Source organism: Sabethes cyaneus, chromosome 3 (genome assembly GCF_943734655.1).
Source record: "Sabethes cyaneus chromosome 3, idSabCyanKW18_F2, whole genome shotgun sequence".
In the NCBI taxonomy this organism is placed as follows: domain Eukaryota; kingdom Metazoa; phylum Arthropoda; class Insecta; order Diptera; family Culicidae; genus Sabethes; species Sabethes cyaneus.
In genome coordinates this window covers 248,160,303-248,187,233 of record NC_071355.1, presented here as the reverse complement: position 1 = coordinate 248,187,233, position 26,931 = coordinate 248,160,303, and the positions used below count along the sequence as shown (strand labels likewise).

General features: G+C 39.7%; 1 protein-coding gene and 2 non-coding genes across 3 annotated transcripts; 2 read left to right on the top strand and 1 right to left on the bottom strand.

The window, feature by feature from the left end:
- Positions 1-7,764: 7,764 nt before the first annotated feature.
- Positions 7,765-7,837, top strand: Trnaa-agc (transfer RNA alanine (anticodon AGC)). Its single transcript has one exon. It is a non-coding gene; the product is annotated as a tRNA-Ala (tRNA).
- Positions 7,838-13,151: 5,314 nt separating this feature from the next.
- On the top strand, positions 13,152-13,224 carry Trnaa-agc (transfer RNA alanine (anticodon AGC)). Its single transcript has one exon. It is a non-coding gene; the product is annotated as a tRNA-Ala (tRNA).
- Positions 13,225-25,105: 11,881 nt separating this feature from the next.
- On the bottom strand, positions 25,106-26,272 carry LOC128741039 (arginase, hepatic). Its single transcript, XM_053836616.1, has one exon. The coding sequence runs from the start codon at positions 26,270-26,272 to the stop codon at positions 25,106-25,108; it is 1,167 nt and encodes a 388-aa protein (XP_053692591.1).
- Between the last annotated feature and the right edge of the window lie 659 nt (positions 26,273-26,931).

Below are 26,931 nucleotides of genomic sequence, written 5' to 3'. Positions count from 1 at the left end.
CCATTGGATGCAGTATCAGTACTTGTGGCTTGAGCAGCAGATAAAATGTTTTATTCACTAACGCGGCCATCATTCGAACAATTTTACTACTATTTGAATGCACTGCTAGCTGAAAAGCGATTTTCAATCCCCTTGACCGATAAGGAAGCACCCAGTTTGGTGACGATCCGTGTTCCAGAAGCAGCTGCACGATAGTCCAGTTCCGGCAGTGCAGAGCACAGTGTAGTGCATAAGCTAGGCGGGGATCATTACGACGGCAATGGCCAATTAGGAATTCAACAATTGCACTGTGATTAAAGCATGTTGCATAACCAAGACAGACTGGGAGTAAATTGTCCAAATGGCAGTAGAAATTAATCATGTAGTACTGGAGAGCGCAAAGGTTATTTGCTCTAATCGCAGTTTGGATGGATTCAATTGATGAATCATCCAGAGGATAATTCAAGTGATTTATGATATTTAGCTTCCGGCTGTGCGTCGATATCAGAACATTTTTCGAAAGTAAAGCGTTTGCTACTGCAGTATTTCCAAATTTCAGAGCATAATCTAACGGTGTAAGTCCATTGATATCCTTATCGTTTATGTACCAACCCGACAAATTCTCCAGCACCCATAAAGCTGCCTTCGTGTTACCAGCCAGAATCAGTCTATGTAGAATACTTCGTCCTTTCTGATCTGTTTCACTCCAGTCTGTCATTTCAATTTCGAAAAGATAATCGATTATTAGTTCCCATGAGAAGAAGGGTTGCCGTAGAGTCGAGTTTTTGATAGGTTTGTCCTGCGCTAGTTTATTCAAAGCAAGCTTGTAGTCACCTCGCAGTAACGGAAATAACCAACGGTAAGAACGGCTCCAGATTTCACTGATTTGGGGAAATTTAGTGGTGCAGAAAGTCTTGAAATCATCTCCAGCTCTGTTTGGGTCTATTAAATAGAGGCCACTGATTTGTACATTATTTGATTGCCGTGGGAAAATTGTCTGGTGGAATTTTCCCAACAGTTCAGCACCATTTTGTATGCTAGAGAAAATTTCCTCACACTTCATCTCCTTGAGTCCTGCGAATAGCGCATTCTGTTGATCAATCCATTTCAACTTGCGCTTGCTATCAGGGAACTCAAATTCATGAACAATTGTCTTAGTTTTGTTTCGAAAAAGGTCTATTCTACAATCCGCCAAAACTAGTGCATTAATTAGCACAACTACTGCAGTACTATCAGCCAAAATATTGTATGACAGCGAATCATGGGCGAGATAGTTCCTATAATTTCTCCCGTGTATGAGCGGAATTTGATGTTTCAGTAGATGGAAACTGTCCCCGAAATATCCTGTCGTTATCAAAATGTCACACAGTTCTAGCTGGTAGTGCTCTAAAGCCATCCAAATCGGGCTTGGGATCTTATGGGCTCTAACAGTTAATTCCTCGATGGTACAGATTCCTTCAGCTCTAAGAATCTCTCGCATTTTGTCCAAATACCCATCGAATATTGCTTGTAACATTTCCTCATCTTTGCTTCGACTCGTTTTAAGAATCTTTTCATCCAAATTCCAGTGTTGAGATTTGAAAAATTGTCTAATCGCCCTAAATTTGTTGTCCAAGAAAAAAATATTTTTGTAGTATTTCAAAAGTTGCTCGTGGAAGGCATTGAATTGCTCCGTAGAATACTCCGAAATCTCAAACTCCTGCAAAGTTTTTCGTGTTTCCTTAGTATAGTCGTCTCTTTCAATAGCAATTATCTTTGCTTCAATTATCGACAGTATTCCTGCTATTGTCAATGGGTATTTTTTCCGCAGCGCCGTATTCATGAGGTCTAGTGAAGTTAATACCTGCAGCATCGGCTGCTGCCACGGCTGTCGTATCATTTCAAAGATGTTGTGCTGTCTTTCGAAGGCTAAATTCCATGCAATTTGGTGGTGAATTATGGAAATGTCCGTATTTGCTTCGCAAGCCAATTTTATATCTTCGAAACTAAAACCCAACTCAGTGATCATACAGCTCTTCAAGGAATCAAGAATTGTAGTTTTCTGGTCATAATGTGCTTTCATATTGGCAAGATTTTGTGAAGAATCAGCTTTTACCGTTGCGAAGAATTCTGAATTTTGCGCCAAATACTTTTTCACGTCGTCCAGATGTTGTTTTTGCACTCGTTCGACGATTGTTAAATCCGAAACGTACCACACTAGTGATCGTAGCTGATCTACGCTTCGGCAGCTTTTCATGGTTCCTAATAGCGAACGACTCGCATCCACCAAAGAGCAGATGTAGGCAATAGAATACGTCATCCGCATGTAATCGGTGTGCGAAAGAAGTCTAATAAAGTAACCAATTTCTAGATTTTCAGACAGTAGTTTTTTTGCCCAGGAATATTTATGGGAAAAATACTCCCGAAAGTATTTATTATTGGTGATAAAACCATCTGTTAACATATGCGCCAGAGTGGATTCGACCTTCTTCGAAATATTCGGCGAGTTCTTGGTACACTTGATAGCTTCACCGATCACTTGGATAACACGTTTCATCACTGGAACAAGAATCAGATCACGGTCTTTATGACTGCTGATCTTATTAATTATGTCAATATGATAGAAACTCTTCTGGATAGAGTAGAGTTGTTTAGTTTTAAAATAACATCGACGGAGTTTCCGCAGGACGGATCGATCAGATCCATTGATCTTTGTTGGCAACTCAAAGGTTTCGCTTGCGATCACGTTATCAATGATTGTTAAAAGTGGTTGCTTCTTTTTTAATCCACTCATAAGCCTGTTGAATACATGCTCTCCCAGTTTCCAAGAAGAATTATTAGTAGTCCAATTAGCTATTAGCTGATCTTTACTAACTTCACGTTCTAGTTCTTCGTTTAATAATCGTTTGAGATCATCCAGAGCTTTCAACATCACCTTCAGCTGGCGACAGATAACTTTCATATACTTCATTATGTTCCGTTTGTTTATAAGGCATTTGAACAGCTCATATTTATGATCATCTTTAAATATTGAAACAAAAATGCCGAGACAAAAAACAGTTTCAAACATCGGAAGATGTCGCAGGAATTTCATATCCTTCACAAAGTACAAACAATTATGTATTTCCTGTACTCGATGCAAAAACTCATTGTCCATTCCATCGTAATACCGCATGTCGTAACGTTTCCTCAGCACATTCCAATGCTCTTCGATCGTTGCGAAATGCTGCCGCCACTCATTGGTATTCCCATCTCCTTTCCAATCTCCTGCCAACTCCTGGTGTGCGTATTTCGCCAACCGAAACTGCAGAAATCTTTTCATTTCCGATTTGATATTCATTCGTTTCACCTGTAGCTCAATCATAGCATTAGTGATAAGCTGAAATAAATGTTCCTCGTCGAAGTTTCTCAACTCGAGAAACAATTTAAACACCTCCACCGATCCGCGTCTTATCAGTACGTAGAAACTTCTCGGGACATCAGAAAATTCTGCCTCAATCATTACACCGGCCAGCCGTCGGTCTCCGAGGCGTGTGAGTGCGAGTTCGCACGCCGTCAAACCATCCACATCGCGTTGATCACAATCGACGTCACCGGATTGGATTAAATATTTCACGAAATCGTGCTTCCGTTCGTGCTGCATTTTGACGGCCTGATGCAGCAGGGTTTCGCCTGATCCTAGTGCCGTTTCCGACCGAAGCTGGTCCACAATGGTTCCGAGCGAAGCTTCCTCAGTCATGTTGGTAACAATCGTTCAGTTCATGCGAAACCACTTCGATAACTGAACGTATATCTTGCGTTTGCCTTAGGCCGATAAGGCTAATTTTGAGAAGCATTGATAAAAAAGTGAATTCAGCGAGCTTATCTAATTTCTTTTTTAAATCTATCGCCAATACTACGTTAATTGGAACCGTTTTGGTGGTTTCATTGACCCTTAAATTTCGGGGATGCACCGGTTCAATTTCGCGGTACTGCGATAAGATTTGTTGCCAATTGCTTGCGGTCATCATATTGTCGCAATCGATTTTATTACCTCGCATGTTTTCGGGTTGGTTAAAGAAAGGCAAAATCTAAAAAATTTCTTTCAAAAACGCACCTACAGTTAGAACAGAACAGAACAGAACAGTCTTCCTAGACAGTAATTTATTTGTTGATTTGGATTGATGGTTCTGAGATCATTAATCTTTCCTACGAAATTCTATGCGCTATGTCGATGTAAGAAACTGGGGCGTTTATAATCTATTTTCGAAGGAGCTACGTAAAGTTTTATTTTTGCTTTATAATTAACATTCGAGCCCAGCTCTCTTTATCTTATTCACTCAAGGACTCATTTCTAATCTCAGTATATATACAGAATATACAAAAATACGTTTCCCACGGAAACAGCTTTTCTGGTTGACATGTTAGGGTGACCAGGACACGCTTAATATAAACTACACCTAATACACCTTTTAAATTTAGAAATATCAAGATAACTCTTCCGTGAGAAAGTATAGTAGCCCTGATAAGAAAAGCCTCCAATTCTCCCGACTCAGTCGGTGCATCAGTATCGCCGGTGTCTTCATCCGTCGTGTGCTCCAGCCATCAAAGTCGTCTTGGCACAGACCTTCCAAAAGCCTCCATCAGGCGAGTATTTGCATGCTAAAATACGTATCCTGCCTGTTTTTTTAGCTGGTTGCACTCCAACAACTATCAATCAAATGCCGGAGTTAGAAGGAGATGTTACCGATAACGAAAAGCTTTTCACTGTGTACTGCCAGAATGTGCGGGGTTTACGTACCAAAACGAGCGATTTACGATTACAGCTTTCCAGTAGCGACTATGATATCTTGGTGTTCACCGAAAACCTGGCTTCGACCCGATATTCATGACTCAGAGCTGTCATCCGAATACTGTTTCTGCCAATACAATCGTAGCGAATTTACCAGTGATCACTCGAGGGGTGGAGAAGTGTGCTAGTCATAAGGCATTTAAGTAAAATTGAATTTGAAGTTTTTATCCATAATTGGACATGAAATTTTATTTTAAATTGGAATTGAAATAGACTTGGAATTAGACTTGAAAAATTGGTTGATTTTTCAATATGGGTCATTCCATCTCAAACGTAAACAAAAATCGGAAAAATTGGATCCGACCATCAGCGATTTCAACCAAAGTTGGCATAATTGTTCATTCCGGCCTTACAACCAATTTCCCAAAGTTTTTTTTGCCGGTTGATCAATCCCCCTAGCAGTGGTGCTACTTCCTTTTTTACAGATTTTCAAAAAAGTCATTTTTCGGGTTCAAAAATCTCTGAAGCAGTTTGATGTGAAGACATGGCAATATACTTTTTCTATGGATTTCTGGCCGCGCAATCGAATGATGTTATCAGTTTTTATCTAATTTGTCAAAATCATACATTTTTTTGCGATTTAAAACGAAAAATGCGAATATCTCAAAACACCCCCAATTTTATTTTCAAATAATATGCTCAAAATGTTCGCCAGAAAATTCTACCTAAGAATCACTTAACTATAAAATACAATATTGGTAGTTTGGGAGATGTGGCGTTTTGAATATCTGGGGCATGCGTAATTCTATCCGAATTGTCAGTGAAAGTATGTCTAATCACGTCTACCTGAAACTTCCGGACATTTTCAAGACTAAATAATGTATTTTAATGAAAACGGTGCATCTTCAACATAGAATCAGCATAATAAATTTTGCTGTTCTGGATATTTTTGTACATATTTAAATATAAGTAACAAATTCGTACAAATTTTTATAGTTTATTATTTAAGTGTGCTAATTAATATTTGACGATATAATGCATTGTTATGTCGACCAATGTGGAATTTCACTCCCGTGATTATTCGAAAGTTCGAAGTAATTTCGAAGCTTGAAAATGACTTTATTAACACTTTATTGCACTAACGGAAAAACTAGTCTAAAAACGAACGACATTCAGAAATGGTCTGCCAACTGATGAAATATAAGTGATCTTATGTAAAATTTTCAAACTGTTTCAGAGATATTTGAACCCGAAAAATGACTTTCTTTTAAAAATTTGTAAAAAGGAAGTAACGCCTCTGCTAGGGAGATTAATCAATCGGCATAATATCTTGGGAAATTGGTTGCGGGGTCGGAATGAACAATTATGGCAACTTTTGTTGAAATCGCTGATGGTCGAATCCAATTTTTCCGATTTTTGTTTACGTTTGAGATGGAATGACCCATACATTTGTCAACAAAAGTCAGTTTTGGGTGAGTCAAAGTAAATATTATTGCAATCATTTTCAGGTGATTTTCAATAACCGGAGGTGGGGCACTGCTAATCAGCTAACCGCTAACCTTTTAGCCACCGAGTAGTGTGTTCGCTAGGTTTTAAATGTGTTAGCGCTTTCATTAGCTTTCGATAAGTTAAAGTGCCACTAAATAAACTACTAGCCGCTAATTTTTGAAAATAATAACAAAGATAAGTGTGCGATGTCTTGCAAATTGATAAAATTGTTCGCGACGCGAGTAAAATAATTTCCAAAAATTGATGGCTGGTAGTTTATTTAGTAGTACTTATATCTATCGAAACTAATAGAAGCGCTAGCATATTTAAAACTTAGTGAAAGCGCTACTCGCTAGCTAAAATGTTAGCGGTTAGCTGATTAGCGGTGCCCACCTCTGTCAATAACAAACCGCGTATTTATTCCAAATTACATTTCCTACATGGCATCACATAGTAATGAAAGATAACTATTGAAAAAGGTGACAATCGAATTGTTTGCTAATACCACTATTTCACTATTTTTTTTTTCATAAAACATTCCTATTGGAAGCAGTGAGACACATCGACAATACTCAGGTCTCGCGAATTCTTTTTAATTTTTGTTTGTATTAAATTGTAAATCAATCCCAATATGTCCCAAGTATGCTGTATCCAGATATCATTTTGCAATTTTCGTCGGTCCTGGTCAATAAAGGAGTAGCAGCACACTTATGCTTATGCTTATCACTTAACTTAACAACTGACAACCAAAGTTGAAATTAGACTTGGCAATGGATTGGACATGAACTTGAAATTTAAAGTAAGAATTGAAATAGAATATAAATTGGATTCAAATTTCCACTTGAAATTATGTTTGAAATTAGGTTTAAAGTTGGACTTGAAATCGGTGTTAAAATTAGACTTGAAATTAGAATTGAATTTGAACTAGAAATTGTGCTTAGATTAGGTTTAAAACTAAACTATTATTAGCTGAAACTATTATTAAGCAAAGATCAGCAAAAATGGAACACTACCGCATAGTCGAAGAATACTTTAATGATAGAAGTCGTAGAGAAAATATTTCATTCACAACATTTTACGCAGATTTTCGCTCTACGGCCACACATCTTTCGGGTTTTCTTCATTGTGTTTTGGGAAGTGATGAACTTCATCGAATATGACGTCAAACGATAAAAGGCATGTGCGTTTGGTTATGGCAGATTTCTTTGTGCAGGTACATATGCTTTAGACGACCTGCTGGACGTGGTGCTCCTGCTGTTCGAAAATTATGAAATTCGTTAAGATGATCTTCAGGTTCAGGTGGAATTTATACGCTTCGCCTGCAGCTAACATATCCAACTAATTTTAAGACAACGAACGACAACATATGTGTATGTCTGGTGGTGGGTGAGGTGACTAAGTTCAGTTTGTCGTCAAACACCTTTCACCGGTAGGCACGTTAGTAGGTGCTAGTAGCAATCGTCTAGTACTAGTGATTAGATTGGTCGCGGTTTTGATCCTAATTTATGTGTGAATAACACCGCAGCGGCTTAACCGAACATAAGTCAGGGGATGTAGCTCAGATGGTAGAGCGCTCGCTTAGCATGTGAGAGGTACGGGGATCGATGCCCCGCATCTCCAAGGTCTGACTAGCCTTTTGTTGCACTGCTGTAGAATAGATCAAGACATTGCAATATTTTTAATTCAAATTGAACTCGTTGAGTCCGAATTTTACGATCCGGGAAACATAATTGTGTCAAGAAAGCTGCCGATACATTCCATTTTCCAATGTTTTTTTTCAATGTTGTTTATGCTTTGTGGTAGATCTTAGAACTTTAAATTAGTTTCATTTCCCATTTTTAGTTTCCCGGCTTGCGATTACAATAAAATAACTCTAATACGTTATCATCATAGCTTGAAACCGAAATTAATAGTTTGTATATTCGCATTGGGTTTTTATTTACCTAAGAAAGACAACATCTCTGCCACTGACGAACTGACATGATACCATAGAAGATATTCTATTAAAAAACATTGTTCTACACTACGCGTTCAGCTTGCAACAATAACAATCTATGTTATGCATATAGCGGAGTAACTTATATTTGTAGGGTTTATACTCTAAGGTTTTGTATGGTTTTATACTCAAAACTGGAAAAAACATTCAAGTGTTGCGATGCGGTCATGTTGCGAAACATGTCTTAAAAATACATTTGCATGGACGATGGAAGTGTCTCGTTCGTTTGTCATCATAGAAGTAAAGTTAGTTTCGCCCGTGCTTACTTATTACATCTGATTACCATTAATTGCTTACTCTTGTCATTACTAAAAACTAATGATTACCAATGATTACCTAAAATTATCATTGTTTAATCTATTGATTACCGTTGGTTACATAATTACCACGTAAATGATGCAACAATTTTGAAGCCCTTCTTTTTCGGGCACACAGCAAATCCTGCCCTGGATAAGAGAGTGTTCGTGAAGTTATCACACCAGTTGTAGTTTAGATGCAAAAAAACCGCGTAAAATCCGAAATTCGCGTAAAAAACCGCGTAAATTCCGAAATTCGCGTAAAAAACCGCGTAAAGAGCGACTTCAGTGTATTACGTACCGGTGTATTTGCTTGATTTAAACGTTTTTCATCAAACAAGTTGAGGCGGGACAACTTGTGGTTCGTTTTGTACACACTTATGGGCATTTTGCCCCTAACGAATATGAAAATAAATTTTCGATGACCTTAGAAAACTTAGAAACGATTTAGACACTTTTTATTGATTTTTTTGTTTCAGGACTAGCATGTTAGATAAAAAACTGTTGTACTTTTGAACGTACTGTCTAGTTTTATTAAATGTATTCTGCATTGATGAGTAATATGGGGTTCTTGTTAACGTGGGCATTATTGGGCATCAGTTTCAGCTTTGCAATGAAGCATTTATGAAAACTTGTTATGAAAACAGTCTTGCTATGTCAGAGTCCTGGTTTTCGGTACAGACATAAACCTCTTATATAAGTAGATAGATGAACTAGATTCGTAGAATGATAAAGGATCTTACCTTTTAAGTTTTTTCCCATTTTGTGTCAAATTGTACTTCGTTATCTTCATCATAGTTAAAATTTAATTAACTATTTCCCAATTTTGTCTTTATTGCATTTTTATTTAAAGTTTTGGTCTTAATTTATCTTTTCCAATCACTTTTTATTGTTGTTTCATTTTTACTTCTCCATATAGAGAGTAAGACTTGTTCGCGACAAAATCTGGACACCTCAATTTTGCAATAAAACAAATTTGCTAGAGGTTTAATCCATGAAACAATTTTATATCATTTATGTGTGTATCGTTAATAATTATCAAACAAATTAACATTACTTATTTGGTCTGCATGAAAAATTGGCGAATTTTGGAGTTTATCCTTGCCATGAGGGTCAGTGCAGACTTGTTGGTAACCAATTTAGCTGCGTTATCTATAGTTGTTGCTTGTTGTTTGTGCTGGGACAGCTCTCTCTTCACCAAAGCCCAATACCACTTGATGGGGCGTAACTCTGGACAGTTAGGTGGATTCGCCTCCTTCGGTACAATATGGACTCCATTAGCATCATACCATTCCAAAATATCTTTGGCGTAGTGACAGGATGCCAAATCAGACCAAAACAGCGAGGGTACATCATGGCTGTTTAGGAACGGTAACAATCGTTTCTGCAGGCATTCTTCACGGTATATTTCCTTGTTAACCGTTCCCATAGTGATGTAACTTTTGCTTGCTCGACCACAGCTGCATATGGCCTGCCATATTAAATATTTTTTGGGGAACTTGGCTTTCTTCTTTGTCCTAAAATGCTCTGCAACGCCATTCCGTTTCATGGCAGTGTAAAAAGACATACCAGGAAGCTGTTTAAAGTCTTCTAGGACATACGTTTCACGTCCATTATAACGCATGGAAACTCTTTCATAACTCGAGAACTAATCAAACAAATGGAACCAAATTTGGCATGTGTCGGTCTTTGGAGGCACTCCCCACTTTAGGAGGGCGGGGGGCTCCTGTACATATCAAATACAAATATCCTCATAATTAGAGGACTAATCAAGCAAATGGAACCAAATTTGGCATGTGGGGGGTTTTGGAAGCAGGAATTTTTTTATGAAGGTTTGAGATCCCTCACCCCTGTGGTAGGGGGATAAGGACTCTCATACAAATAAAACAGAAATTTTTGCGTACCGCCATCCGGGGTGAGATTGTGCCACGGGGGTGAGATTGTGCCAAAAACCAAAAATGTTTATTTGTAAAAATTTATTATATCTATAGAAACTGGTGACCTAAATTCAAAATAATGGTGAACATCATATCTTTATTAATAACTTAGAATGGAACACAGATAATATTAGCAAACTAGTTAGCCTAAACAGGGTTTCAAAGTTCGCGATCAAAAATACGCGGAAATAACGCTTGTAAAAAATGTCCCGCATAAACCAACCCAAACAAGAAATCGCATCAACTTGCTATCTTGAAGGTATATAAACTAATCATTTACAATGTATTGAAAGGTTATTATGCGTTGGATAAGTTTTGACTACGAAAATAATATTTTTCGAAACTTTGTACTTTTCGAGCTTCGCGGGGGTGAGATTGTGCCAAGCCATAATGATCGATCCAATTTGTGGATTTCACTTCATTCACAGTACACTTACATTCTTTACTATTGAGCACAATATTTCGACAGATTAGATTGCATCATCCATTTTGGAGCAAACAGCATCATAGGTCTGCTAAATAATTTAAACTAATTTTTACTTTTTCTCTGGAAATTTCAGCCACTTTGAATAAACACTCTAATATAAGACGAATATACTATACCGTGTACAAAATGCCAGTTTAAAGGAGTGGTGAGGGGGGTGGGATAGGCCACATGTTCTGCGGCCGCGGGTTCTCGAACGAAGTAATGGTTACTTTTGTTAAATGAACAAATAGGTATGCCCCCTTAGGATACACCCCTTCATATATCTTCCCCTTGTTAACCCTAGAAGCGTTACTGGCTATATAAAGGCTGGTCATTGACTAAGAACTCATTTTTAGTTATTTCAGATCTCTCCGGGTTATTTTCGTTCATACTTTTTGTATGATGCGTTGTTTTTGGCCGACCCCCTGCCCCTAATAACCCACTTAGTTCATGGAGGGCCCCATATGAACTACTTTATACCGATATTTATGTGTATTGTTTATAAACATGTTAAAGTTCACTGTTTAGGTTTTTGGCCTAAATTTATGTTTTTGGCACAATGTCACCCCCTAGAAGGGGTGAGATTGTGCCAAAGTTCATGCACTTCCAGTAAAATTAGGTTTCATTGTAACTAAACCATCTCTACGGTAGTTGTTAATTGAACAATTTAGTATATATTGATAGGTTTAAAATTCCGAAATTGTGTGTATACTGAGCTAAAGAACAAAAATATATGCTTTTTTTGGTACAATCTCGCCCCGGATGACGGTAACTCAAAAACTAATCCAAATCGAGAAATTTTAGACACTTTCATAAAACATTAATCAATAATAAGACCACCAGAAACTATCAATAGTAACATTAGATGATTCAGGGCGAGACGGACACAGACCGGGAGTGTTGCCGGCCACAGCGGGCGAGTGGGGAGGGGGGGGGGAGATAACCGCCCCTAGAGATCACCTCTATCTAGGTTTATTTATTTTCCTAGATCTACTGAACTGGTCAGTTGGGTCACCCCTGCGAAATGATACTTTCTACAAAAAAAATCTCTGTGAAATGGTACATCCCGCGTAAGGTTTTTCGCAAAATGGTATTCTGTGAAACTCTATATTCCGCGTTATGGTCAACCGAGAATTGGTGTTCCGCAAAATGGTATTCGGCGAAATGGTTTGTAATGATGGCGAATGTTTAAATGTTATCCGCTTTATTTTATCAGGCTAAGCAATGGGGGGAGTTGTTTTCTATTTTACTGTGAGGAAAATATGTATATTAAATTACCCATAAGCTCCTCAGAAACTTGCAAAACTGGAGATTGTGATAAAGGTCATCCGAGATTCAGGATTTATGTACAACACAGTTTAATTTGTGGCAATACGAAGTTTGTCGGGTCAGCTAGTTCTTTATGAAACTTCGTAACCCACCTATAATTGGCGAGGTTGGGTACCCGGGCGGAAAAAAAGCTATCGATTACGTTTGGCCGCGTACGCATACGTCTGGTCATAAGGCAGATATCTTTGTGCAGATATGCTATGGACGATCTGCTGGACGTGGTGCTCCTGCTGTTCGAAAATTCGTTAAAATGATCTTCAGGTTCAATGAAATTTATACGCTTCACATGAATATATCCAACTAATTTAAAGGCAACGAAAGACAACATATGTTCATGTCTGGTGTTGGGTGAGACAACTAAGTTTAGTTTGTCGTCAAATACCTTTCACCGGTGGGCACCCGACTCGGTGTCAATAGCAATCATCCAGGCTTGGCATACACTTTTCGCTTCGATTTTGCTCTTTTGACTACTGCATCTCAGCCAAGCAAAATTTGAATAAGCGATGTATGGGGCGTTTGTAGAATTTGTTATTATCTACAATATTGCTGAAGTAAGCATTACTGTGCATTTTGTATTTATGGCGCTATAAGGCTGCTACCCTCTTGGTAGCGAATAGATCGCTCTTTTTGCTACCAACGGCATTGCTGCCCTACAGCGCCGTAAATACTAAAGATAAAACTTCACTTTCTTCAGCAATATTATAGATAATTACTAGCTCTACAAATGTCCCCTACACCACTTTTTCAAATTCTTCTTGGCTGAGGAGCAGTAATCAAAAGAGCAAAATCAAAGCGAAAAGTGTATGCCAAGCCTGCAATCATCTAATTGTACTAGTGATTAGATTGGTCGCGTTTTTGGTCCTAATTTATGTGTGAATAACACCGCAGCGGCTTAACCCAACATAAGTCAGGGGATGTAGCTCAGATGGTAGAGCGCTCGCTTAGCATGTGAGAGGTACGGGGATCGATGCCCCGCATCTCCAAGATCTGATTAGCTTTTTGCTATCGATCGATTAAGAAATTTCAATAATTTTAATACCTACATATATTGAATAAACTTGATTCGAGGAATGATAATAGGTTTTACATATTCAGTTTTTCCCATTTTTGTCAAATTGTACATTGTACAAAATGACCTCAATTGTACGCAATAGGTTTAATGTTCCTTGTGTTTGTTTTTCAACTTTCTACTTTCTACATAATAAGAACTGAAAGTGAAGTAGCATTAAAAAGACCTTTGAAATAATAAAAAGAAACCAAAACTTTAAATAAAGTTGCAATACGAAAAAAAATTGAGAAATAATTTGTTGAATTATAGAAAGTGATGATAATTGTACATTATTTCTCAATTTTGCTTGTGTTGCAATTTTATTTAAAGTTTTTTTTTTCTATTTATTATTTCAAAGGTCTTTTTAGTGCTACTTCACTTTCAGTTCTTATCATATAGAAAGTAGAAAGTTCAAAAACAAACACAAGGAACATTGTTTCGACAAAGCCTGATAAACTAAGACGTTGAAAATTAAGGCCGGGAAACTGAAGGAGCATTGTGCCTCAAAAAATAACAAATAAATAGTAAAAGTGAGAGGTTCAATTTTGATTGTTGTAAGAAGAAAAATTTTTAATAGCAAGAAACAAAGGATGAAATAGTAAGCAACGTGCACGGAAGCTTTGATAGGAAAGGATTCTTCAAATCTTACGTCACTGTAATTAATTCTAAGCTCTTTTTCCTGAGTCACTCGATGGAAGCTAACAGCAAATTTATTATCGTTTCATGATCAGATTTCAGCGCAACATCTATTAGCGTGCAATCCTCCGTGTCAATTTGTTCTTTGGCTAGAAACAGTTTCTCTTCCATTTGTTGGTTGTACAGTTGCTGACAGTACAGAATAAACTCCACAGATCGTTCCTTCAACAGCTTGACCGCGATATACAGTGGAGAGAATCCACCTTCCGGTCGATTGGTTATGATTTCACCAATTTTCTGTAGTACGGCTTTGGGTAAACATTCCGTTAGTTCACTGTCGATCTCGTATTCCACGATGGCTCGCAGAGAATCGGCGTTGTTACAAACTGTCGCATAATGGAATAACGGAAATTGTTTCTGAGCGGTATTTGACGGTAATTTTGGTATTCCTTTGGACCGAGCGTAGGTGTATACGGTTTTCAGCCATCCTGGGTTTTGCCTCTCGATCGCCAGTTCCACGGCACTGGATCCATCGTTGTCTCGTAGATGAAGATCCACATCATACTGTAGGATCAGTTCGAGTGTTTCTAGATTGTGGTGAGCAGTTGATAGATGGAGCAATGCTTGACCCCGCTTATCTTGAATGTTTAACGACTGAGGGTAACGCGCAAGTAACAGCGACAGAATGTTCGTGTGAAAAGTTGATGTGGCGTACATTGCGGCCGTAGCGCCCACAGTATCCTGGGCGGTGGCGTCCACACCGTGGTCCATTAGAATGTGAACTGCTTCCAGTTTTCCGGTCATGGCCGCGAGGTGAATTGGGCGCATGCCCAGCCCGCTGGGTAGCTCCAATGCGTTGATGCCATCTGCTGAACTTAAGTTGTGGGAAATGCAATGTTCCAAAAGTCGAACTGCTTTGCGAGGATCCTGGCCGGTTAGAGCGAGGTGGAGTGGGGTCTGTTGTACTGAATTCGATGCCAACGGGTTGGAACCATGTTCGAGTAGAAGTTCCATTATAGGTAGGTGCTCCTTGTCAGTTGAAATCAGATGCAGTGGTGTTTCCCCGACTTTGTCTCCAAAATTGACCAGATTTGCAATGTGACGCCGCTCATTAACGGCTGTTGTTTCAAGAAGGTAGGACGTACCTTCACAGATTAGAAAGTAGACCCGAGAGTTGCTGGTTGTTTCTTCGAGCGCCCCACATGCTAGGGAGGTGGAGTTTTCAAGCAGCTTGACCAACAGTAGAAATGCTTGTTGTGTGACGTTTTCTGTTTCCTGTTCTACGATTATGTGGTTTTCGGTGACGACTTCAGAACTCAACAGAGTACAATTAACAACTTTCGAATTAAATGTGAATTGTACAAGTAAATTATTAGTTTGAACCTTCGAAAAACCTCTCATGCAGTCCAATAACTTTTCACAAAGCCGCATTCGAGTGGTGGAATCCAGAATGTTTCCGCAGTCTAGCGATTCCTTAAGTTGGAGTTGCTCGTAGCTTTTGATATTATCGAGAAACATGTCAGACATTTTCAAGATTTCCTTGTACTTGTTCAGTAGTACGACTAGCAAATTCAAGTTTGGTTCTTCGAGTGCTCTTACCACAATCGTCAACTGATTCTGGTCCGGTTCTTCAAGGAAAGCAATCAATTTGCAGCGGTTCAACAAACTTCCTATTAGATCTAGAACGTTGGTCGACGTACACTCACAGATTGATGCATCGATTTTTCGCATTATGAGGTCAAAAAATTGTGCCTTCTTCGGTCGCATTGCTGCCTGAAGTATTTGACTGCTATTGAGTAGATCGAAACCGTAATTGGTTAGACAACGTATCATTTTGGTTGAATCGTTCTCGATGGCGATGGCCATCGGATGCAGTAACTTAGTATTGTTCAGATAAAGTGTTTTATCTACGAGCGCGGCCATCATTCTAATGATTTTACAACTGCTGAAATGCACCGCTAACTGAAAGGCAGTTTTGAACTTCTGAGACCAATTCGGATGTACCCAATTCGGTGACGATCCGTGTTGCAGGAGCAGCTGGACGACCGTCCAGTTTCGCCAATCGAGAGCGTAGAGCAGAGCAGTATTTCCATTTTGCTCGTTGCGATCGACGGGCGAGTAGTCGATCGATGGAAGACCGATTAGGTACTGCACTATTGTACTGTGATTAAGGTATGCTGCAAGACCAACACAGGTTGGAAGATGTTTCGAGCGGAGATAATGATGGGAACCGTAGTAGAAACGTTCCACCAAGTACTTGACAGCGTGGAGGTTATTCGCTCTAACCGCAGTTTGGATGTAAACTTTTTCAATCAACGAATCAGGATCGAAATTCAGTAACAATTGATCCAGTAAACAATTCACGTGATTGATGATTGCTAGCTTCTGACTGTTTGTTGATATCAGAACATTTTTCGAAAGTAAAGCCTTTGCTATTGGAGTGTTTCCGAATCTCAGAGCGTATTCCAATGGCGTAAATCCTTTGGCGTCCTTTTTGTTAATGTTCAGATCCGGAAAAATCTCTAACAGCAAAAAAAATCTCTCCGTGTTACCAGCCAGAATCAATCTATGTAGAATAGTTCGACCATCGCGATCAGTTTCATCCCAGTCTTGCATTTCGATCAGTAGATAATCGATTATTAGCTCCCATGAGAAGAAATCTTGCGGTAGAGTGGAGTTTTTGATAGGCTTGTCCTTCGCTAGAATATTGAAAGCAAGCTCGTAATCACCTCGCTGTAGTGCGAACCAGGAACGGTAAGTTGCACTCCAGATTTCAGAACTGATTTGGGGAAATTTAGTGACACAGAAAGTCTTCAAACCATGTCCAGCCCTGTTTGGGTCTATTAAACTGAGGCCAGTTGGACCTGATTGCTGTGTAACAATCGTCTGATGAAGTTTTCCCAACAGTTCACCTCCACTTTGTACGTTAGAAAGAACTTCTTCAAACTTCTCCTCCTTGAGTGCTGTGAATAGTGCATTCTGTTGATCCATCCATTTCAATTTGCATTGACTGCTGGGAAACTGAAATTTATGATCAATCTTTCTACCTTTACTGCGAAAGAGGTCTATTTTACAATTCGCCATAACTATTGCATTGATTAGCACAACTATTCGGGTACTATCAGCCAAAATATTGTACGACAGCGAATCGTGAGCGAGATAGTTCCTACAATTTCTCCCGTGTACGAGCGGAATTCGATGTTTCAGTAGATGGAAACTGTCTCCGAAATATCCTGCCGTTATCAAAATCTCACACAGCTCTAGTTGATAGTATTCTAAAGCCATCGTAATGTGGGCTGGAATCTGATGGGCTCCCACAATTAATTCCTCAATGGTTGTGATTCCTTCAGTTCTAAGAATCTCCCGCATTTCGTTCAAGTACCCATCAAATATGTCTTGTAACATTTTCTCATCTTTGTTCCGACTCGTTTTTAGAATCTCTTCATCCAAATTCCACTTTTGAGATTTAAAAAATAATCTAATCGCTCTAAACTTGTTGTCCAAGAAGAAAATATTTTCGTAATATTTCAAAAGTTGCTTGTGGAAAGCATTGAATTGGTCGTTAGAAAACTCCGGAACTTCAAACTCCTGCAAAATGCTTCGTGTTTCCTCAGCATACTCATCCGTTTCAATAGTGCAAACCTTTCGTTCGAGGTTCGACAGTAGCCCTGCTATAACCGACGGGTTTATACTTAACAATGCCGTATTCGTCGGCTCCAGCGAACTCAAAGTCACATGATTAGTCAACCACGGTTTCCGCACTTCTTCGAAGATATTGAACAATCCTGTGAACGATAAATTCCATTCGATTTGTCGTTGAATCGACAAAATGTCGGCATTCGCCTCGCAAGCGAATTTTATGTCTGCGAAACTGAAACCCCAGTTCTTGGTCATACAGCGCTCCAAGAAATCGAGAATCATAACCTTCTGCTCGAAATGTTCTTTCAAGTGGGCAAGACCGGTTCTATCCTGTTGGGAGTTAGCTTCGACTGACGTAAGGACTTCCGACATTCGGGAGAAAAATTTTCTCACATCGGCCAGATACTGTGACTGACCACGTTCGACAATCTCCAAATCCGAAACGTACCGTAGCAGTGCTCGCAGCTGATCTCGGCTTCGGCAGCTTTTCATGGTTCCCAAAAGCGAGCGGCTGGCGTCCACCAAAGCACAGATGTAAACGATGGAATAAACCATCTGCACGTAACCAATTTGCGTAACCAGAACCCTGAGGAAAGCAGTTTCTACATTTCTGGAAAGAATTTTTTTTGCCAGTGAATATTTGTGGGAAAAATATTCGCGAAAGTATTTGTTGTTGATGGGGAAAAAACCTGTCAACATTTGCGCCAGAGTGGATTCAACCTTCTTCGAAATATTCGGCGAGTTTTTGGTGCACTTGATAGCTTCACCGATCGCTTGAATGACACGTTTCATCGCTGGAATCTCGAACAAATCAGTCCGCAGACCATTTCTACAGCAAGCGATTGCTTTAATGTAATATAAACTTTTCTGGATAGAGTAAAGCTGTTTAGTTTTAAAGTAACATCCACGCAGTTTCCGCAGAGCGGATTGATCCGATCCATTGATTTTTGTTGGTAGCTCAAAAGTTTCGCTTGCTATTACATCCTCAATTACCGCTAGTAGGGGTTGCTTCTTTTTTAATCCACTCAAAAGTCTATTAAATACAGTCTCTCCAAGTTTCCAATGTGAATTATTGCTATTCCAATTGGTGATCAGCTGATCTTTACTAACTTCTTGTTTTAATTCTTCTTCCAATAATCGTTTGAGTTCATCCAGATCTTTCAACGTCATCCTCAGTTGACGACAGATAACTTCCAGAAACTTCATTATATTCCGTTTGTTTATGAGATATTTGAACAGCTTATATTCAGACTCCCATTTGAATATTGAAACGAAAATTCCGAGATAAAAAACAACCTCTAGCATCGGCAGATGTCGCAGAAATTTCTTATCCTTAACAAAGTACAAACAGTTGTGAATCTCCTGCACTCGATGCAAAAACTCATTGTCGATCCCATCATAACACCGCACGTCACAACATTTCCTCAGCACATTCCAGTGTTCCTCGATCGTCACGAAATGCTGTCGCCACTCGCACGGATTCCGGTCACCCTTCCAGTCCCCCGCCAGCTCCTGGTGTGCGTATTTCGCCAACCTGTACTGCAAAAACCGTTCCATCTCCACCTTGATCTCCACCTGTTTCACATTCAGCTCGATCATTGCACTGAACACAAACTGAAACAAATCCCCCTCCGCGAAGTCATTCAACTGGAGAAACAATTTAAACACCTCCACTGATCCGCGTCTTATCAGCACGTAGAAACTTCTCCCGATATTCACACCGGCAAATTCTGCCTCGATCATCACCGCGGCCAGCTGTCGATCACCCAAACGCGCGAGTGCGCATTCGCACGCCGTCAAACCAGCGTCATCACGTTGATCACAATCGACGTCACCGGAGCGAATCAAATATTTCACCACATCGTGCTTCCGTTCGTGCTGCATTTTGACGGCCAGATGCAGGAGGGTTTCGCCCGATCCTAGAGTCGCTTCCGACCGGAGTTTGTCCACAGCGGCTCGGAGTGCTTCTTCCTCCTCAGTCATGATCACAACCGTTCATTTCACAGCAAAGCACCACCGACAACTGAACTGAACGAATATTCACATTTTGCGTTTGCCTCATGTCGTGTCGAGTAGGGAAACCCCTTGAGAATTTCGCTGACGTCATAACCGACACAAAGCGAAGAGACACGCACACTCGATACTGGCGTACCTAACATTGGATCTCGTTATTTTCATCGTTTCATGCGCTTGCGGTTCAGCACAAGCACGGAATCCGGTTTGCTAATGATGATCATGCCTCGTTTGAGAATAAATTGCAGTTCGAAGGTAGTCGTTGGTAGACCCTAACCCGGTAAGCGTGATCAATAACCGGTTGATATCAAAATATTTTCGAAGGCACTCCAAATTTGTGCTTTGTTTGTGCTTGTTTTTTACGTCATTGGTTTTATTTTTGTTTACTAATGTAGATTTGTAGAAATCCTTCAGTGATTTTCGGTAACGGAAAGATTGTTTAAAATCTCAATAAGCTGGCTAGGTTTTTACTCAGTGCTTTGCTTAACACTTTTATTCTTGTTGATTTATTATTAATATATTTTATTTAAGAATTGTCGTCATCGTCGCCGCCGTCATCTGCTTAGAGCTGGCTCGATCGTGCTGTTTCAAACAGTCGTCCCCTCTCAGCTTAAACTCGGGCCACTCGCCGTCAATTTAATTTGTGTTCCGCCTAATAAGAAATTCAGTACAGTCAATTTTTTAAAACAGTTTTATCATAGAAGCTGATAACCGGATTTTTTTCCATTAAATTGTCATAGAAGAAGTAGAATCAAGAGAAAATAGCATAAATCATGAGAAACTATAATATTGAGACGGTTGAAGAAGTCTGTTCCGGTTAATTTAGTTGGCTTAAGCTGTTGTAAAAAGTTAGAACGTCCACTTTCTGTGGGATCTGACTCCATCTGTTGTCATCGGTAAATGTGCATATGATTTGGCTTAGCCTTTGCGTTCTATTGTCAACGAATCATTTGAGCAATTTAGATTTCATGCAATTTGGAAACAATCTCTCAAAAGTGACGACCGTCGGAAAGTATCGTATAATTTCGAGTTTCAAATTTCCAAAGACTTTCATGAACGATTTCGAATAAAAATTCAACTTTAAGTTAAATTTAAAGTACAAATTCCAGTTCGCAGCTTTAAGTCTATATTAGTCTGCTAGTTGAGTCCAAATCGTACGATCCGGAAAATATAAATTTCTGTCGAGAAAACTGCGGATACATTCCATTTGCCAGAGTTTTTGAAATGTTTAATCTTTGTATTAGTTCTTGGAGCAATTATATAAAATTTATCTGCATCACGGCATGCGAAAATCTTACGTTTACAATACTATAGCTCTAAAATGTTGTACATAAAAGAGTCACAGCCTGAAACTGAAACAAATAGCTTTTATGCTCGTTTGCCTCCCAGTTGGCGTCGAGGTATGATGCTGGTCTAATTAGCCAGACGTCGTATGTTCGAATCTCGGTTGGAAGAGGCTGTTAGAGTCAATAGGATCGTAGTAGCTGTCTCTGCAATTGTCTTGAGTACTCTAATAGCTGGCTGCGAAGTCTGTCGTATAAAAACAGAAGGTCAAATTTCGATAACGGAATGTAGCACCTAGGCTTTGCTTTGCTCTGCTCGCATTGGGTTTTATTTCACTGAATAAAAACATTATCTCCACTGTGCTGATTCTATAGGTGGGCAAAATGGGTCTTGTGTGTGAGTGGCTCTGAACCGTCGATTTTGTGCCGCAAACCGATTAAAATGAGCGGCACGTTGATATTGCGAAGAGCAACCGAGTCGAGCAGTCAAATCCAGCAGTCTAGTCGAGCAGTAAATCTACTTGAGCAGTAAATCAAACAGTTGAGTCGAGCAGCCGAATCGAATAATCGAATCGAGCAGTTGAGTCCAGTAGTTCAGTCGAGCAGTTAAGTCGAGTAGTCCAGTCGAGCAGTTTAACCGAGTAGTTTAGTTGAGGAGTTGAGTCAAGCAGTTGATCCGAGCAGTTGAGTTGAGCAGTCGAATCGAACAGTCCAATCAGGCAGTTAAGTCGAGCAGTCGGGTCGAGTAATAAGTCTAGCAGTTGAGTCGAATAGTCCAGTCGAGCAGTTAAATTGAGCTGTTCAGTCAAGTAGTCAAGTCGATCGTCCAATCGAGCAATTGAGTCGAGCAGTCGAATCGAACAGTCCAGTCGAGCAGTCTAGTCGACCGGTTGAGCAATCGAGCAGTCCAGCAGTCGACCAGTGAGGTGTTAGGGGCCTGTTTTTAGTTTTAGTTGTTTTAGATTGAATATGACGTCCTGTCAGAAACCTGGTTGTGGCTATATACTAGCCTCTTATATATATAAATAGACTAGCTGACCCGACAAACTTCGTATTGCCACAAATGAAACTGTGTTGTACAAAAATCGTGAATCTCGGATGACCTTTGTCACAATCTTGAGTTTTGCAAGTTTCTGGGGAGTTCATGGGTGTTTTAATATTCAAATTTTCCTCACAGTAAAGTAGAAAACAACTCCCCCATTGCTTAGCCTGATAAAATAAAGCGGATAGCATTTAAATATTCCCCATCATTACAAACCATTTCGCCGAATACCATTTTGCGGAACACCAATTCTCGGTTGACCAAAACGCGGAATACAGTTGGATTTCGATTTTAGCAACAAATGCGTGTCGCCTATGTTGCCAAAATCGAAACCGTGCCAAAATCGAGACCCTTTTTCGATATGAAAAAATTAAATGTAAATGCTTTATAAGTTGACTAAATATCATTAATCACCGATTGCAACCATTTTATGTTTAAAAAGTCCGACAAGAGCTATCCGTCCGGTGCAAATAAGCTAGCGACACCCTGCGGTAAGACGTAGTCCTACGACAATAAAAATTTTATTGTTCGAAACCACAGAACTTTTTTTAGAAACATACTCAGGGCATCATTTTTTCGTCATTTAAAGCATGTATGCGGAAACTGATTGATATTTAAACATATTTTTGGAAGAGAAATATCTTGTGTTGCCAAAAACGGATACTTTTGTTGCCAAAATCGAGGCATGCCAAAATCGAACCATGCCAAATTCGAAATCCAACTGTATAGAGTTTCACAGAATAACATTTCGCGAAAAACCTTACGCGGGATGTACCATTTCACGGAAAATCTTTTCGTAGAAAGTATCATTTCGCAGGGGTGACCCAACTGAAGGAAAGTATTAGAGGTCAGTAGATCTAGGAAAATAAATAATAAATCTTGTTATTGATTAATGTTTTATGAAAGAGTCTAAAATCTCTCGAGTTCGATTAGTTTTTGAGTTACGCAAAAATTTCTGTTTTATTTATATGAGAGTCCTTATTCCCCTACCACAGTGGTGAGGGGTCTCAAACCATCATTAAAAAAAATCCTGCTTCCAAAACCCCCCACATGCCAAATTTGGTTCCATTTGCTTGATTACTTCTCGAATTATGAGGAAATTTATATTTCATTTGCATGGGAGCCCCCCCTCTTAAAAAGGTAAGGGATCCTAATTCATCATAGAAAAAATTCATGCCTCCAAAAACCCCCACATGTCAAATTTTGTTCCATTTGCTTGATTAGTGCTCGAGTTTTATGAGGAAATTTGTATTTCATTTGTATGGAAGCCCCTCGCCCCCTCTTAAAAGGGAGAGGGTTCATTATTCCCCTTCTAAAGAGGGGAGGGGTCTCAATTCACCATAGAAAAAAAATTGCCTACAAAAACACCCATATGTAAAATTTTATTCCATTTGCTTGATTAGTTCTCGAGTTATGCAGAAATTTGTGTTTCATTTGTATGGAAGCCCCCCCTCTTAGTGGGGGGAGGGATCTCTAACCATCATAAGAACCTTCCCTGGCATCAAAAATCCCTACATGCAAATTTTCACGCTGATCGGTTCAGTAGTTTTCGATTCTATAAGGAACATAGGGACAGACAGACAGACAGAAATCCATAAGACAGAAGATAGAAGATAGAAGATATGTCAAAAACCATGCTGATTTAAAGTCCAATTCCAAGCAAGATTTCAAGTTCAATTCGTATATCAATGTACGGAAATTATCGTAAATAACTCTTAACAAATTCGAAATCGTAACTAAGCCTTGATAAAGTGGGACCGAGTTGATTTTCTGTCGTCTATAATGATAATAACTGACATACATACGATTTTCAGCACAAAATCGCATAGCAATACGGAGTGAGTCGCGCTTAATCGGATATTATCGTATATGAATACTTATATAGTCGTAATGCTTAAAATTATTCGTAATCACGTTTATCGCCTCCGAAATAGTACGGATAAGCCAATTTTGCGCATCAAATACGATTTATTAGCATGTATATTCGTACGTAATGCTGATTTTTATCTTTTTTATACATATGAAAATGCTAGCTGAGTAGCTACCTATTACCCCCTTTCCTCTCCACTCTTTACCCTCCATTCCCAAAAATTTTTTCATTATTTTCCCCTACCGTCCCTCCATCTATTGTAGAAACATCATTTCAAAAAAAATTCCTTTCCAATTGTTTCGTTTTCGTCTACTCACTTCTTCCATTGATTATGTCTTTGCTGTTTCGTTCTGTTTTTCTTTTCCGTTCCCGTTCGTTAGCCGCTCCTTCTTTACTAGCCTGGTACTCTGTTTCGGGCTTATTTTTTCTTATATTCACTTTTTCTACTTTTGACGTTGGACTACGGCTTACGGCAAGATTTGGGATAGGGTGTCATTCCGAAAAATCGAAAAATGCGAGCGTCACGAAAAATGATAGGTTTTGAGCGCTAATAGCTTAGCGGCTTCCCGATCGATTTTAAATATTTTAAACGCTAAAGACAGAGGAAAAACGGAAGGAAAGGAAGAAAAGTGAGAGTAAAAACCTATAAAAAGGGTACAGAAAAGGAGAAAAAACGAAACTATTTTTACGCAAATAATTTACTTATCGCAAAAGTTAGGTTAGAGTTTTTCAAAATTTGATCGATCAGTCGGCTTATGTCACAACGTCAAAAAGAAATGTTTTGAATAAGAAAGGAAAGTGAATGATTGAAGTCCATAAATGTATCGGCGAAATGTAACAGTTTGAACAGGATCAAGGAAAATATGCTGCAATCAAACGAAAGTGAATAAAATCTAAGAAGTAAACGAGTGTTAAATAGATAAACAGTCAAACAAAACAACGACAAGCATATCTTTGCAACTTCTCTAGGGAGAAACCAATACGACGCAGTAGAAGGTATCTTATGAGAAAATCGTCTGAGTATCCAATAGCAGGTCCAAACTCCTTTATTACAATTATAATTTTAAAACCAGAGACCTATTCTGATCCGTTGCTGGGAGCACTTTAGATTACTTGGTAATAAATTAGAGTGTTGCAGCAGTTCTAAACTAGTAGTAGACGTTTGCATTTCCATTATGTTAACATTTCGAAAGTAATGCATTATGACACGAAACTTTGTGTTAGCGTACATATTTATTACTTCATTTCCAGCACAATTTTGTATTTTTTGGCACTATTTTAAACTTAGTCTATTTGGTTCTTTTCATTGAAACTCCTTAATACACTTTCGATTTCATGTTTCATTACATATTTCCGATTCACTTTTGTGTAAAAGTTCCAACGTATCTGGCTTATTACCACTTCGGCTATGTCCGCAGGCGGCAACCAGCAAATGTATCGCCGCTTCTAGGGTCTTCTTTACATCAACCTCCGTGCCGATAGCTGGGTTCACTTCCACCAGATCTACCGCCGCCAGCCGGCCAGTATTGTACGCCTCCTCCATAATGTAGATGCCTTCCCGAAGCGTCAATCCCCCTCGGACGCTGGTCCCCGTGCTCGGAGCTTCCAGCACATCCAACGAGTCAATATCGTAGCTAACGTGTAAGCTTTTCTTCCCTTCGGGATCAATCCGTTCCAGAGCCATTCGCATCACCTCTCGAATTCCATACTTCTCCACCTCGCGCATTCCAAAGGCGTGAATGTTAAACTTATCAATAATCGCCCGCTCGTACGGATCAACCGATCGTAAACCGATGTACACCAGGTTCTTTATTGATATGATCGGCTCTTGCCAGTCCATTCCAGGAATGTACGGCCAATAATCAGCCAGCTCTCTGGCTAGCAAAGCTACCGGCATTCCATGAATGTTTCCGGAGGGTGAAGTCGAATTGGTGTTCAAATCTGCATGCGCATCCACCCAGATTACGCCAACATCGGAGCAGTGCTTGAGGTGTCCATCAATCGAACCGATTGCGATCGCGTGATCCCCACCAAGCGTCAAACACAATCGATCATCCTTCAGTACCTGCGTCACTCGCTCCGACAGATGCTTCGTACAACTCGCCACATGCTCCAGCATCTTCATATTAACCGTCAGCCGTCCACTGAGATTCAACGCCTCGTAGTTGATATCGCCATAATCACGAATGTTGAGTCGATAGGAGATTTCCTGAATCGCATCGATCAGCCCGGCCTCTCGAATCGCCTTCGGGCCCAATCCGACGCCCTGCTTTCGCTGACCCTTTTCGAACGGCACTCCGATGATTCCAATTTTCTCGTAATTGATCGTCTTGCACTTTTCCGCATCCGACGAGGAACAGTAGTTTACCCTGCCGAAGGAAATCGACAACCGATTTGCCTGTTTCAGCAGCTTTCCCAGCTGACTTCGGGACATCGTGCTCGACAAGTACATCCCAACTGCGATCACCAGATGATTCAGAATCAAACTGAGCAGAAACATTTCGGAAAACCAAACAACGAAACGATCTTCGCTTTTCGATTGTCTACAATCTGTACGACGAACAAGCGAACAAACACCCCAGGGAAGCAGATAGCCTTTCACCTTTCCAGCTCGAACTGCGATTTCGGAGTCGGGGCGTGGAATCTATACTGTCAAGGCCGACCCGTCAAGGCTAATCTTATCACACGAAACAAACCGCAGTTTGTTGATGATTTTGTTTACAAGCCAGCCAGCAATCGGTCGGTTTTAGAGTACACAGGAAAAGCGACAATGATTATTATTATTATTTTGCTATTGCCCCACAATATTCCGCCGAAAGTGCATTGTACGGTGTGTCAAATGACGATGCAATGATGTACTCTGTTTGGGACTGTTTGTTTTGTCGATAACTTTCACGGATAAGCGGAAGGAAAGTTTATGACATCCCCATAAACGTTCGCATGGGAACTGTGTTTACTTCGTGTGGTCGCACCCCAAGCGGACGCCATCCAAGTTGTAAAAATACAGCACAGCTGTTTACTGTTTTTTTTAAATACAGACTATATTTTGGGGCTCAATTTGAAAGGACTGTAAAAGTTTATGATGGAACGAATGGATGGAGCTCAGTTCCGCAACGTAACGCGCGAATGATAATGTATTGAGCCGAATTAAAAGTAATC

What these genes read in the sequence shown, in the direction of transcription:
- LOC128741039 (XM_053836616.1), bottom strand. Translation starts at nt 26,272, where the DNA reads ATGTTTCTGCTCAGTTTGATTCTGAATCATCTGGTGATCGCAGTTGGG.